Raw genomic sequence first — 15658 nt, 5'->3', positions numbered from 1 at the left:
AATCTGCCTAAATCCTCCATTGCTTGGGTCATGGGGGTGGTTAGGAGGGTGGAAGGTGTAGAGATAATCTCTTTTTGTAAATTCTGTAAATCTTCTGGGAAAAAATCAGGAATCTGTGTCACATGCCTCTGTTCAACTGGTAACATCTCGGTTAGTGTACTCCTTATGAGTGAAATCTGCCATAGCAGCTACAGGAAAATAAGACATCCCTCTCGTTTCTCATTGTTCAAACTGTTCTTCCCTCTAGAAGTTCCTTTAGCACGTTTAATCTATTTGCTGATGGGGAAAAAAAAAAAAAAAACAACCTGTTAAGATCTTAAAAGTGGTTTCTGGGAAAAAAAATAAAAATGACAGTTTGGTCGGCAGGAGATAGTGTAGTTGAAAACTTGTCACTTGAGATTTCTGCACTACCCCGGTTATTCCAACACCAGCAACTGCATATTACTTTTTACATGTTGCAAATAGAGGCAAACAACACAGGAAATTTTGACAGCTCTGCCTGAAAGGGCTTAAATACTTCTCAGTAAGCAGGATCTAGTTATAAATAAACCTTCTCTTGGTGAGAAAAAAGTGGCTACGACCAAAGACCTCAATATTTTTCTAGAAAACTGTCTGATTAAAAGCACAGAAGAGCTTCTGAGAAACAAACAAACAGGCAGATATGGGGAGGACACACACAGGGATGGGGGCACAGCCGGAAAATTCACATGAACGTGACTACAAAACCCCACGAGGGAGTCCCGGCTAGAGAAACTTCCACAAATCTCGCCTTCCTCCTCCTCCTCCTCCTCCTCCTCCTCCTCCTCCTCCTCCGTCCGCATTTTCTGGTGCTGCCGAGGATTCGCTGAGTCGCTGCTTTTCCCCGGCGGGTCGGGGCAGCCCGGGCCGGCCGCCAGCCCGGGGACACCCCCGGCACCGCCACCGCCACCGCCGCGGCCCCGGCCCGGCCAGCCGCAGCAACACCCAGCCCAGCACTTCAGCAAAATACAGGGGGGGGAAAGACAATTTAAAAAAAAAAATTAAAAAAATTAAATTTCTGCTGGGGAAAGGGCGATTTTGCTCCGCCAAATCTGCCTCCCCCCCTTGCCACCCCCATCCCCAAGGTCATGGTGAGTAAACAATAATAGTAATTAAAACAAAATAATAGGCAGCAGTCAAGAGCTGAGAGTACACACACCTGACCCTAACTATAACAGACTTCTCAGAGTAGAATTTGATCCCTCTCTGACACTTTCTACCTCAAGTGTTAGAGCGAGTGGCCATGAATAGTACAGGCATGCCATCTTGTAACACTATCTGCCTGTCAGAAGAGCCAAGGCTGGGTAGAGCAGGATCTATATAAGGCTTGTAACTAGGGGAAGCCCAACAAACAGCTACAAACACCTAAGTTATTTTACTCAGCCTCCACCCTTCTGCTTTTTCCCCCCTTCTTCTCACTCTCTCTTTTTTTTTTTTTCTTTTTTTTTTTTCCTTTTCATCTTGGCTTTCTGTTGCAGAATGCAAATGTAGCCTGCCGGCGGTGAATGGGCTGAATTGTGATTAAGAAGAAGAAGAGCTCCTTTCTTTGTTCTCCCCTCAGGGGATGTTTACTGGGAGAGACACAGCGGATCAGATATGAAAGGCATTCAGGTCAGCATTGATGTGAGCGAAAGTGAAATCATACCTAAGGCATTCAAAAGACCGCCGTGTCAGGGGTTCAGCTAACGGTGCATCTACTGTGTCTTCCCTGTTAGGCACAAAAAAAAAAAAAAAGGGGAAAAAAGGAAAAAAAAAAATCTCTCCACAAACAGGCATTTTTAAAAAATAAAATTACCACAAAAATTATCTAGAGAAGGAAAATAAAAAAGTTTTCCCTCGCTTTACCTCCAGAGCAGAAACTACAAGACTTAGTGCTCTTTGCCCTTATGATGGGGCAGGTCGACTTGCATTAATTGTAGCTACTGGGATGAGCATCCTTTTCGGGGGAAATGGATGTAACCTGAAGTGTGAGCGGTTATTTTTAAGCACACCTCTACATCCCATCTCCCTCTGCCCAGCACACGCACGCTCTAGGTGCGTGCACACACGCACCTCTCCATGTGTCCCAACGAGCTGCGTGGCTCGTTTATTCTGCCCCGAACCACCAGCAAGCATTTCTTGCCTCCCTCAGCAGCCAGTCCGGGTGATAAAGGACAGGGTGACACATCCAAATAGCACAGCACACCTTCAAAAGTGATCTTTCATTGACTTGGAAACTCCTCGAAACACTTTGCTGCGAGCTCGCAGCGCAGGAGGATGGTGATCGGAGGCGTGAGGAGTTGGGGCACAGCTCTGTAAGTTAAAGTGCTGCAAGGAAAAGTCTAGGCGTTGTCGTTTTATTCACCAAAAAAACACCACTTGATGAAGAAATGTTTGGATCTTACTATTTTTTTAAGTCTATACTTCTCCCAGCCTAGTTATTCTCTCAATAGACTTTCCCAGTGGTTAGCTGACGCTGTTGGCATAAACAGAGATATGTAAATATGGAGGGGAAATATAGCAAATTACAGTTAAGCATACAAAGAGTTAGGAGGTGGCTGCATTTGCAGGGGCTGAAATGAAAATGAAAACGACAGATCGTTTTTAAAAAGCCCCCAAAAATTAAGGAACAGGACTGGATGTCGTGCGCACTAAGCAGCTCCACTATTCTGAATTTGTTCCCACCTTCAGAACCTTAGTTAAAATATATTGTTTGTCTAATGCTCACATCTGCTTTAATGGTGACGTTTAATTCTGAAATATTTTCAACTAGTGTTTCTGCATCACAGATTTCTCTCCTTTTTCTCTATACTCTAAAAAGACAACTAAAGAGCAATCAAAAAGGTGTCTGACTTGGCCATTCAGACAATTGCACCCTTGTGGGAATGCTGGAATGAATGGTACAGTGGACACCCCAGCACTATTGACGTTATAAACATGTAAATGAAACACATTAGGGCAGACAATCAATTGTCTGTGAGCACTGCAAACCTGCACTCCCTTTCTGTGTGACAGGCACAAAATAGTGTCTACCTTGGGAAGCCATGGTCTTGCAGAAAAAAAGGACAAAGAGTTCTCTTTCACAGAGGAGAAAATGCACCTTAAAAGCACTGGGATAATGCAGATGCCAAAAACTGTTGTGAGGCGAAGAATTTCCTATTTCTTGGAATGAATGTGGGGCTGCTGTAAAAGAATCAACACCCTTCTTTCCACTCCAAAGGGAGACACACATTTTTCTTGGGGAATATTACCAGCCTGTCCTGAGAGCTTGCATCTCAGTCTCCCATATATTTCCCCTACCTTGGGCAGTTGGCTATGGATAATTATCGATAATTAACTTGTAATGGTTTCCTTATCACTTTTCCTTCCCTTTTCAAATACGCCTTTTCCAAGCCATCAAATGCATTTTCTCGCAGCAATTAGAAATTCCCCCAAAACTTTCCTTGCGAAGCATGTGCAATAAGCAAAACCAGTAATTACCGAATGGTTACAAATGGCAAACAGTAAATCAGGCACTAATCTCCAAATTCTCTGGGTTTCTCGAAACTCGGAAGAAAATAAATAGATACGACTTGACACAGAAAACAACCTCCCCTGCTCCATGTCACAGCTCAGCCTGGACATGAATCTGCACCGAGAAAATCTGGTTGGATAATCATTACGCCCTGGCCACTCGCATTTATGGCATTAATTTTCAGCACCTATCTCCAGGTGCTTTTCTGGAGGTGGTGGCAGTACCTTTGTCTCGCTACCCAGTGAGCCAAATCCCGGAGAAATCTCCTCGCAACGGATTCCCGGCCCTGGGGAGCTGCCCGGCCGCAGGAGCGCTCCGGGTGCCCGCTCTGCCCGCTGCCACCTGGGCTGCACAGGGAGCAGCTGCCTCCTCACACCCCAGCCTCAGTCTGGCTGCCTCCAAACTTCTCCAGGCAGGGAAGACAAGACTCACTTCCCACTCACTAAAAGCAGCAGGCAGGCTTGCCTATTTTTTCCTTTTTTTTTTTTTTTTTTCCTCCCTCTTTTTCAAGTGAGGAATGAAGGAGGTTTTTCCCCCTTCCCCAGCATCCCTGGAAGGAGGGTGGGTGGGTATCTTTTTGGGAAAGGCTCTGAGCAAGTCTAATCGTCTCTTCTTGTTTGGTCTGTGGTCTTGGATCAGACGCCCTGAAAGCATTGAACTTTCTCCCTTTTCTTTACAACTGGAAGCGAGGTGGCAAAGGAATCAAAGAGAGCTGTTTACTGAAAGTTTGGGGTAAATTAGATACAACTTTCCCCCCTCCCTCCTCCTTTCGCGGGGATTTTAATTTCACTTTGGATTTTCGAGGAGGGGAGCGGAAAGGATGGGGGGAAAAAAAAAAAAACACCCAACCAAAAAACCTCAGCCAACAAACGCCAAACCACAACAACACGGAGAGAGGCAGCTCATCAGGCAGGGCAGGGCAGGGCTGCCGGCCGGACAGCGCTGCTCCCGCGCCCCGCTCCGCACCGCTCCGCACCGCTCCGCACCGGCGCTGCGGCCGCAGCCCCCGCCTCCGCGGGGCGCCCGTGCGGAAAGGGGGCTCACTGCCCTCTCCTCCTCCTCCTCTTCCTCCTCCTCCTCCTCCTCCTCCTCCTCCTCCTCTTCTGCCGCCACTTCTCTCCCGAGTGAAAGTGCCGCGAAGTGAGTCAGGCGCTGGGAATCATCTGACTGAACTTCCCGGAGCTCCGCCGCATTCCTGGGCTGCCGCTCCCGCACCTCCCGCCCCCCCAGCCCCGCTTTCGGGGTCCTCTCCTGCCCATCCTCCCCGGGGGGCTCACCCCTCATTGATTTCCACATCGCCTCTCTCAACCCAACCCAACCCAACCCCCCGCCCGCACACCTCTCCTCCACTCCAGCAGCTCTCATCAACCCCGTTATCTTGGAAAATCCCGAGCCTGCTTCCTTTCTACCCTATTTAGCTCCGCTGTAATTTTATCCAGCCCCGGTATCTCATCCCGAGCCTTGCCCATCCCCGCACACACGCAGATACACGCACACAGGCGTGGAGCCCACTGAGGCATTAGTTGGATTATTCTGTTTTGTCCCCGTCTGTAATGTGTCTGGGATTCACTAACACTCCTCTCGCTTCCTTCGGGACCATCTATTTTTATTTTCTTTTTCGTGGCTTCTAAATTTTATTTTGGTTCTGCTGCGTTTCTAAGGAATTTCTGTCCGAGTTCGATAAGCATCACCGTTTCTGGTGTTATCAGCAAAGACACAAGCTCAGAAGTAACATCTTTTCCACGATTCCAGGAAAGAAGAAAAATCCACTCAGTCCAGATAAATCCTAGGCAATTCCCAACGGGAAAGGCATTGGATACGTGCTTGTCGAGAAAGAGAAAATGAAAAAAAAAAAAAAAAAAAAAGAGAAGAAACAAACCCACCCTCGCTCTACCTGCTCCTCAGAACCAGGGCATTTCTCATTCGGAAATGAATGAAAGAAACAAATTAGGGAGCACAAAGAGGAAAGAGGGGACAGACAGAAAGTAGGGAATGATTTCCTTTCCCCCCCCACACACACCCCGTGTCTTGGCCAGAACAAGACACTGAAGGGAGAACTCAGCCCTTCGCATAAGCAGCGCACACACACTTGAAGTTTGCAGGATCTTTAAGTGGTTACCTTAAAAATCGCAATTAAACTTTCGTCTCCCAAGTGTGGTGGTTTTTCCAAGTTAGTGCAGCTCCCTGAAAACACCCTTTTGCATGGGAACAACCAGAGTCTGCCACCCTGCTCCATACGTGCTCCCAAAGACTTGGCTGCACTACCAGGATACGGTCCTGGTGTCCTGGGCAAACAGAGGCGTCCAGTAATTTTTTTTTTTTTTTTTTTGGGGGGGGGGGGTAAGGGTGGTGGTGATGGGGTTTTTTTTAGTACTCAAATCATGTTGAGAAAATATTAAACACGTAGATGCATCCCTCATCAGAGAGCATGTGATGGGTTTAACACGCTAAACTAATAGTCTTGCCTGGAAAAGCAAGGAGGCTGAGGAAGAAGAATAAAACCCCCTCAAACACTCAGAATATTCTTTACTGCAAAAGAGCACTTCTGGATGCGTTGCTTTAAATCTCATTCTCTTTTTCTCTCAAAAATGACTGTTTAACATAAGAAAAAAGGCTACTTGACACAAAGCTTTTGTTATCCAGTTGATCAGCAACGTGCTTTAGATACTTGTAAGGGGAAAAAAGCCCCACAACAGACATTGATTTTAGAAAATCAATAACCAACATTTAATAAAAAGAACAGAGGAAACACAAGAGAGGAGAGGGAAACATTACGTGTAATTTTAATGTCTACTAAATTACCCAGAGATGAGGGGAAGGGGAGGTCTCCTCTGTGAGGACCACCTTAAATAATGACAGACACAAGAGTAAAGGGTGGTGGTGGAGGGGGAGAGACTTTAAAAAAAGATAACAAGAAACGGATCCTTGGGAAGCTGCTCGGAATATATTATTTTAGTTGGGTTTTTTTTTTTTTTTTGTAATACTAAGCCAAGCAAATAGATCAAAGACAACACAAAGGGAAAAGCCAGTGTAACATAACGAACAGTTTCTGACTAAAATTCCTCTATCACTCCCCCATATGGCTCGACGCCTCCACCACAACAAGAAAAAGACACTCACACGCACACACACACACTCACACTCACAACCTAGAGAGAGGGAAGGGGAGGGGGGCAGGATCATTTGTTTCTAATCAACATTCTCTTGTCTTTGTGTTTTTTGTTGTTGTTGTTGTTGTGTGTGTCCCCCTCCTCCTTCAGCCCCCCTCCACATCCACCTCTCCACTTAAATGAAGTAGCTGAGCTATAAGCGCATGGGTTCAGGTTCACACAAATATCTTCCTTCCTCCTGCTCCTCGAGAGGAAAGTTGTTGGAAGTGGGGCCGGGATGGCCATGGAGGGGCTGCGGGCGCGGAGGGGGACGCTGGCGGCGGGGAAGCGGCTATCAGCCGGGAGAGAAAGGAAGAAACTAAGGGAGGGACGGGGAGAGACGGAGAAAGAGAGACCCACCGCACCAGTGAAAGCTGCCAAATGTGAAATCAGCCCAGAACACCGCGTCCCACTGCGCCCCGGCCCTGCGCGGCCGGCGGGGACCGGGGGAGAGGGCAGCGACGGACAATCGGGCACCGAGCTCATTAGTATTATTAATTATCAGGGAGGAGGAAGTTTCATTTTCGAGTCCCTAACAATAAGGAAAAAAAAAAAAAAAGAAAGAAAGAAAGAAAGAAAGAGAGAGAGTCGCTAACTCGGTGCCAGCCCTTCTCGGGGTTCTCACGCTGCCGGGTTTTTTTCCCAGGGCCGCCCGCCCCGCTGGTTCCGCGCCGCTCCGCGCCTCGCACCGCCCCGCTGCGCTCCGCTCCGCGCCCCGGCCCGGCCCGCGCTGCCAGCGCCGGAGCGAGCCGGGCAGCGCCCCGGGCGAGCCGGGCCGCCCCCGCCGCCGCTCCGCCGCTCCGGGCCGCGGGGGCAGCGCCCGCGCCGCTCCGCGCCCGCGCAACAAACTTTGGGGCGCGGCGGCGGCGGGGCGGGCGGCAGCGCGCTCCCCCCCGCGTCCCTCCGCTCCGCCGGCGCTCCGCGGCCGCGCAGCCCCGGCCGCTCCGCGGGACGCCGCGCAGGGAGGCGGGGGGCGGCCAGCCCCGGGCTGCCGTGCCCCCCTCCCCGTCCCGCTCCCCGTCCCGCCGCCGCCTTTCCCCCCGCGGCCGCGGCGGAACCGGCCGGAAAAGTTTTCCCGGGGGGCCGTCTTACCGTTTTTCCTCCGGGGGTTGGCTTGTTTTCGCCTCTTACACCTGGGGCCATCCGCCATGATCTGCTGCTTCATTGATAAGAGTGGATCAGATGGCAGTTCGCATGGGCTCGACTCCCTGATTCAGCAGCAGCGGCAGCGGCAGCGGCAGCACGCAGGCTCTATGTAACGACCAAACACAGCGACAATGTGGGCATCGGGATGTCCCATTTAAACGCAGGGCGCCAACGGGGACCCCAGTTTGCACCCGAAAAAGAACCCATCCACGCACACGGCGAGGCTGGCCGTGCCGGGGGAGGTGGGACGCGGTCGGAGCGGGCTCCCCCTCTCTCCCCAGCCGGGCAGATTTCTTCTTTATTTATTTATATATTTATTTATTTATTTATTTCTGCTCCCTCTCTCTCTCTCTCTCTCTCTCTCTCTCTCTCTCTCTCTCTGTGTGTGTGTGTGTGTGTGTCTGCGTGTGTGTGAGCGCGTGTGCGTGTGTCTCCCTCCCTGCGTGTGTGTGTGTTGCACCAGCAAAGCAGATCAGAGAGAGAGAGAGAGAGAGAGAGAGACAAGAATTACATCTCAAATGAGTCATAACTCATGACCGTATGAGGGAATGCACAGCTTTTACAGTAGGCTGTTTGACTCAATGCTAGGCGGACCATTTCCTCCTAAAAGTACTTTAATTTGACACTAGAACTTCTTTTCACGCGAAATCCTACCCTTCTCCTGCCTTCATTTTTTCCCTCCCGAAGTGCTCTCCAGCAAAGTGATAAGAGGAGAGGGAAACATGGCTCTCCCCTGTCCTTTTGGGGTAAAGCTCAGCATGGATACCTCCCCCTCCCCCTAACAACGAGGAGTGTAATTATAAACCTCTGTCACCTTTTTAGTCAGTTTGACAATATTCAGGGTTTCCCCTGCCCCTTACTTAAACAAAGCTTCGGAGTGTCATTTTTTTTTTTTTCCTTCCCAGAAAAGAAACAGAAATCAAAACTACCGCTGTCAGAGTTTTCAACCTTCCAGTTGGGTTTTGGGTGGGCTTTTTTGTTTTGTTTTTAAGGAAAAAAAAAAAAAAGCAACCTGTAAACTTTTTAGACCTACTGTGTGTGCCTGAGTGCCCGGGCTGGGCAGGAGGATCTATCTGTCAAAGGGAGAGAGGGGAAGGAGCGTTTGCTTTGCTGCAAGAACGCTCCTGAAACTCAGTCCAGCTCGAAGAAGATGCTGTAGCTTTAAAGATGCTTCGACTTGAGGATTAGTTTAAACAGGGGGCTATAAAAGATGTAACAGATGCAAACTGTAAAACAAGGGCAATTAACCCTTGCTCTCCTGAGCAGGATGCCCCCTCGCCTTCGCATCTATTGTCTTCTCCTGCACTGAGAGTTTTGCATAAAAGCTAAAAAATTATTACTTGACTCAACAATTTCAACATATATATATGTATGTATTTTAAGCAGAGCGAGATTTTTTCCCCCTTTTCCTCTTTCCCCTCCCTTGTGTCTTTTTACTTTGCTGGAGCTTCACACCAGGACTGAGCAGTGAAGTGTGCTGCTGTTGGGTCTTTTTATTCTGCTTGAACTCTCTCCTCAGGCGTTTACTGTTATAAAACCTGCTTGGCTATAAATAAAAAATAATAAATCTCCAAGCAGGTAAGAGGATGGGGAGATTGAGAGAGTGTGCGTAGGGTCAGCGTGTTTACTCACACTCTCCTGCCTGGGATTCCTCCTGGACAGAGGGAATGGGTGGCTCTGTGGATGTGGATGAATGTGGCTGAGCAAAGAAGAGGTTGAGAAATGTGCTAGAAACTTCAGTATTTGCCAGTTATTCCCCAGGCTGGGGTGGGCAATGGTGGCATCACCGCGGCAGATCTGCCAGGAGAGGAGAGCAGCGGGGAGGGAGGACAGGCACCGAGGCGAGCCCGGACCCTCAGCCTGCCTCGGCAATTGGCGTTTTAATGCAAAACGACCAATGGTGAATTGTTTTAAATGCATTTCACTCCCTTCCCTACTCTCCAGCCTCCCGTAAAAAGTTGTCAATAATTTTAAGCCTGCAAATTTCGAGAACACTTTTCTTCCCAGAGGACAGGCAAGCTTTTAAAAATATATATTAATTTAATTTTTTTTTTCCTTTTGGTAAACGACTTTTAAGTTCCAGTCTGTACTTTCACTTCTTGCTTTAGGCTCCCAGAAGCTAAGGTGTTACTTCACCCAGCTTCACAAAATAAAATATAGAAATGAAACCAACTATGCAGACAAAACAGCAAAACTTTCTGTTTGGGGAAACACATCCTTTGCCGGGGAGCCCTGCCCGGGACTGGGGCTCCAGCGGTGCCCGGCCGGGCTGGCTCTGCATGCTCAGGGCATGCAAAGCATTAACAGGTACCTGCAAACTTTCAGAGCTCAGATGTAAAACCTGAAATAAAAAGAGCAGGAGGTGGGTGGGGGGATGTTTCGTGTTTTTTTTTTTTTTTTTTTGGGGGGGTTGTTTTTTTTTTTTTTTCAGGAGGACGAAGTCCTTTCCTAACACTAAAACTTTTGCTGCTGCGTTTTAAAAGGCACCTCCCGTACCTGTCTGACAGGTAAGGGGAGCAGGGGTGGTGGTGGCACAGCTCCGAGCACCCCGAAACTGCTCATCCCTTCCTGGAGCGGTGCTGGAGTGACTTCAGGTTTCGGTTCAAAAGATTGAAAAAATTAAAAAAAAAAATATTTTCCGCCCCAAGTATAAACAATCCAGAAAAATTAAAATACTCTCGAAATGAAATAACCCCGCTGATGCGTGAGATGGTGTGAGGAAAAAAAAAAGAGAGAAGAGAAGAGGAAAAAAAAAAAAGAGAGAAAATGGAATTAAATTCCGAACCTACCTGCGAAGTCTTGTTTGTAGTTTTGGCCAGAAATGGTGAGAAGAAAAAGCATGAAGAAGCCGCGAAGTGGAGGAGAAAAGGTGAAGGGAGATGCAGCTCCTGGAGAAATTGTAAAAAGCCTTGCAAAGAGTTGTCGGAAGGACCGTTATTCCTGCTGGGCAGGTTAGGACTGATCTCTTTCTGCCACTCCAGGAAACACAAACCTGGGGACGGACTGACGTGTTACGCCTCTTCTAATGACATTTTTTTCTTTTTCTTTTCTGTACGAGCGAGAGGAGAGACCCTGCAACACACGCCACCTATCTTTGTGGGGAGGGATAATTGGAGAGCACCAAACGTGAGCATCATGTGGAAACGTGATCGCCAAGTTTCTCTCTGGGAAAGGATCTGGGATAGATTATACCTTGAAGTCTCCGCGAACGCTTTAGCGGCAGAAATGCAATTCCACCTCCTCCCGCCCGCCCCCCGCCCCGCGCCCGCCCCCCGCCCCGCCGCTCCGCGCCGCTCCGCGCCCCGCGGAAACTCAGCGCGCCCCTCGGCCGCATCCCGACCCCCCCGGGGCTGCGGCCCCCCTGGCCCGCGGCCGCAGCGCTGCCTCCCCCCGCGGCCAGCCCGCAGCGCTGCCTCCCTCGGGCGCATCCCCGCTCACCGCCGTGCCCCGGGCGCATCCCCGCGTCCGCCGCCGCATCCCTTCCCTCCCCCGGCCGGGATCCCCCGCCCCCTCCCCAGCAGGATCCCGCCGGATCCCCTGCCCCCGGCTGGATCCCTGCCGCTTCTCCCATCCTCGGGCGGGATCCCTGGCGCTGCCCCCCCGGCCGGGTCCCCCCCCGGCCCGCCCGGGCCGCCCGGGGCCGCATCCTGCCCCGCACCGGCCCCGCTGCGGGCTCTCGCCTCCTGCGCTGGGGAAAACTTACCCTAACATAAAGCCTAGAAACTAAACTCTGTTCGGGTGCTGCGAATAAGCTCCCGGCTTGTTTTGGTGCGGTTTTATTTTTATCCTTCACGCGTTTCTTTTGGGGCTTTTTTTTCTCCCCCCCCCCCCCTCCCCCCCTTTCATTTCAGCACTCGTCCAGGTTATTTGAATAGTCAGCTAAATCTGATGGGAAAAAAAAAATCAACCGAACGTGCTGAGATCTTACAGTCTATCTGTTTTGTTCACAGATATGGATCAGGGGTGAGATGGGCTCTTTTCCTGGCTCTGTTTTTTTCTTGGAAGTAGCTGGATGAGCAGAGAGAGACAGCGTGGAAGAGTAACGCGTGGGGCTGAACTTCATGGAGGTTACAAGTTTTTCACTCTTTTCAAGTATTAAAATTAAAATAAAATTACATATAGAAAAAAAAAAAAGAAGAGAAAGAAGAAAAAAAAAAAAAAAAAGAAGCCCAGACTCCACCTTTGCACTGAAGGGATTGGTTATGCAAATATGGAAGGGGTTTCCTGGCAAATACAGCTTTCTACTGTATGGTTAATTAAATCATCACTCAAAAGCCTTCCAATGTGACGCTTCTGTCGTAATCCAATCAGGTTACGTAGGTTCTAAACAAGAAAGATATTTTCCACATCTGGAAGTCAGCAATTTAGCAAGTACTGCACATTATTAACCAATTCAGAGCCCACTTCCCAGGGGGATAGCTTTTTCTTTTTTTCTTTTTTTTTTTTTTTTTTTTTGAAGTTTAAGTGTTCTTAACCAACGCTCTGCCGGTTTGTTAATCAAAAAGCCGGTTTACACCGCGCGTAATCGAGAAGTAATATCGGAGTGAGTAAAGGCTGAGCGAGCCGGGGATGCTGAGGAAGGCGCTCGGCTGCAAAGGGGGCAGATCCGGCTGGGCTCCAGCCGCTCATGCCCGGCTCCAGCACAGCCCGCAGCCGTTCCTTCCTCCTGAAGGAGCTGCAAATAACCTCCCTGCAAAGAGAAACTTCGCGTCTTGCCCACTCGCGCGGTCCCTTCCCAAGGTAAACGTGAGGCTGCCCAAAGGGCTGCGTTGAAGAGCTGCGAAACAATTTCCCTGCTCTGACAAGAGTTCAGCCTATTCCAGCACTTTATTTCTTTATTTTTCCTTCTCCCCCTCCCGAAGAAAACCGAAACAAATGGCACGCTGATCCCACACTGCACTTTTACTTACATTAAGCTCAGATAAACTGCTCTTGAACTGTGCACCGAACGCGTGCCCAAAGCAAGAAGTGGAGGGCGAGCAACAGCGATGGGATCGCGCTCCAAAATGGTCCTGGGAGCACCTTCCTGGCGGATCAGCAGCGCAAAGCAAGGAAGGGACCCCCCGGCCCCCCCGCAGGGTGTCTGTGCAGCTCATCAGAGCCACCGACATCTGCCTGGGAATTTGGGGGATTTTTTTTTTTTTTTTTTGGTCATCTCGTAGTTAGACGGGAGTGGGTGACCCTGTGAGATGCGGGGGAGGCAGCGCACGGGCGGGCTCCGGGTAGGGGGGTCCAAGTGTCCTCCCGGGCTGCGAGGTGGCACCTCCGGGTGTCCCCCTCCTCAGCCCCGAGCTGCAGGCGGAGTGGGGAGGGAGAGGCAGGCTCTGGCCGTCTGCTGCCGCTGCAATCCCCAGCTAGGCTGCCCTAATCTTTTTAATGATTCTATTTATTTATATTTATTATTTTTATTCATATTTCTATTTTTGCTCCCTGCTACGAGTCATCGTGGCTTTGTTAAAAGTTTTCTTGCCACTATTTTCTAAATGCCAGCATGATTTTCCTGCAGGATGCATGATTTCTCCATGCCTAAATGTACCTGGATACACAGAGGCATATCACACGCATACACACACACACAGAGAATGATGATATCTTAATGAAATATATAGCACAGCGCAAATATCCTGAAATCAAATTCAAGTATTATTAGTTTGAATTAGATCCTCTCAGATCCAGAAGGCACTGCCTATAAATCAAGGGCAGTCTGGCAATTCCTTAAAGAGCTAAACTGAATTTAGATGCATATGATAAAAAGAAAGGAAAAGAAAAAAGTGAATGCTAATTACTGACTTGCTCAATTTCCACTCACCCACGTTTTCTACGAGAAAAAGGAGAAAACCTAAAACCCAACCAACAAGTTCTCAAAATAAATTAATCCCTTTACAAACTCCTTACATATTGTTCCTACATTTCCAGATTACAGAACGAGGGGATGAACTGGAGATTACGAGAGGCTGCAGCCTGACTCGCAATAGGCAGGAGTGCTGTCGATGGTGTATCAATAAAATATATTTATCTGCAGCCACACTGAAAAACAAACCCTCAGAGCGTGTGATGACGCTCAAGGGCTTTAAGAAACATGTCGGCATTGTCAGATAATCCCTATTCATAATTTTGCTGGCTGTTCTTTCAGCCCTCAATCTCACAGTTTCCCCAGCTCTGATGTGCCTCAGCAGGGTTTGCATCGGAGCGATAAAACTGCTCGGATCTTCGCAGGACTGACATAGCACCCAACATTATTAGATGCTATTTTAATGTGAGATTTGGGAGTGTTTGTTGTTCTTTTTTATTTTTAATTTTTGGACACTGGACATAAACATTTAGCAATCAGCTAAGCCCTTCCGAGATGGAATTTAACCTTAATCCAGGCGATGATTTCCTGCCCGGCTCTGAACTAATAACGGGTGTGCAGCTTCTTTAGGAGATGGAAATAATGACAGGCTATGGATCCTGCCTTTATTGGGGTGGTGCTGGCAGCCCGGATCCCTGTCCCTGCTCCATCAGCATCCCCATGCAGATCCTAGTCCCTGCTCTATTTTAAAACTTTTGCACATCCTATTCCCCCCACCCCATCAGTTTAAGAGCAAGCAGAGCCAAAATATCCTCACAAACCCCAGCTCCCTCCTTGTGTGTATCTCTCAGTGCTGTGGCTTGGAGATGGTTTTAAGGGCAGTTCTCTGAGTGCAGGTTTATCCCCTTTTCCTCAGGTTTTCCTACATGGAAATGCTGCAAGTTGAGATGAGGGTGGCCTGATCCTGGTGCAGACCTGCCTGGTTAAAGCCACAGGAGAAGCAGTCCTGCCTCCAGCTCCACCAAAACCTATTGTGATGAAGATAAGCCCCTTGGAGATAAGCCCATGTTCCCATCACCGTGTGGATCTGTAGGGGCAGCCAGGTCAGATCCTGCTGCCAGGGACAAACCCTGCCATGGGAAAAGGGTTGTGTAAGGAGAGACCTCCCTGTGATCCCCAGGCACCCAGCTCTGATTGAGAGGGGAGGTGAGAGGCCACCAAGGAGGGCTTTGGAGCACAGGCCCTGCAGGACCTGAGCCTCCTGCTGAGACCTTCTGCCGTGGTGGCTTTATGGGGATGTGGTGCCATGGGCTGAGGGGATGATTCACTGCCTTATTTATTTTGGTGTGTTTGCTTTTTCCCCGGTGGAGGATGAGTAACGGGGACTGTGTTTTCTTGCCCACCACGTGGAAGGAGGAAAACTGAGGGAATAGGAACAAAGATGTTCTGGCTGGTGAATTTTGGCTAATACGTTTTAGAGGCTGGTGAAGACTGAGGTTTAATACCTCTAAATACACTTTAGCAGCTCTGAAATCTTCACGTCTTTCATAGCCAGAACTATTGACTATTTTCCCTGTGGTGTGCAACCCTTCCTACATCAGGGATTAAACATCCCCATGTAGGGGGTCCAGATGAGATGTGCCCACTTGCAGCCAAGCCTGGGGAGAGCATCCTTCCCTCCCCACAGCCCTGCTCCGCTGAGGGAGCTGCTCCTGCAAGATTTGGGATCCCTGTGGGTTCTGGCTGCTTCCCATGCTCCTTCCTCTGGGGTGTAGAAGATGTCCTTGCCTTGAGAAAGAATTCTGAGGTTGCAAAAAAGCCCCCAAATCAAACACAAAAATATGCTGGGGGGATTATTTTCTGCAGTCACCTGTGGCAGTAGAGGATAAGACAGGCTGGAATAATTTTTGTGAGCAGGGAAGGCCCCATGTGGGCCCAAGATGCCGCTGGATACTTTTGCTCAGTACAGGTGTCCCTATAAACCAAGATTTAGAAAGCAAAGCCTTTATTTTTTTTCCAATTTCCACATGGAGGAGAGGGCACAGAGGAGAGGAAGAAAGG

The 15658-nt window shown here is 49.2% G+C and overlaps 1 protein-coding gene across 4 annotated transcripts in view; it reads right to left on the bottom strand.

Moving 5' to 3' along the window:
- ZEB2 (zinc finger E-box binding homeobox 2) overlaps positions 1-11009 on the bottom strand; it is a 113946-nt gene extending 102937 nt beyond the window's left edge. For 2 of the 4 annotated variants that reach the window (XM_085584091.1, XM_021530343.3), the window contains exons 1-2: positions 10596-11009; positions 7753-7911 (exon numbers count right to left, since the gene is read on the bottom strand). Coding sequence is in view for 2 of the 4 variants with exons in the window: in XM_021530343.3 (XP_021386018.3) it covers positions 7753-7825 (73 nt within the window). In the remaining 2 variants the exon portion in view is untranslated. Of the gene's footprint in view, positions 1-5630; positions 7193-7752; positions 7912-10595 lie in introns of all 4 variants that reach the window. The other 2 variants (XM_085584092.1, XM_077784895.2) reach the window with 2 other exon arrangements.
- Positions 11010-15658: the final 4649 nt, after the last annotated feature.

Source organism: Lonchura striata, chromosome 7 (genome assembly GCF_050655825.1).
Source record: "Lonchura striata isolate lonStrDom1 chromosome 7, ASM5065582v1, whole genome shotgun sequence".
Lineage (NCBI taxonomy): Eukaryota > Metazoa > Chordata > Aves > Passeriformes > Estrildidae > Lonchura > Lonchura striata.
Note: the sequence above shows the minus strand (reverse complement) of the source record. Positions and strands in the feature narration are given on the sequence as shown.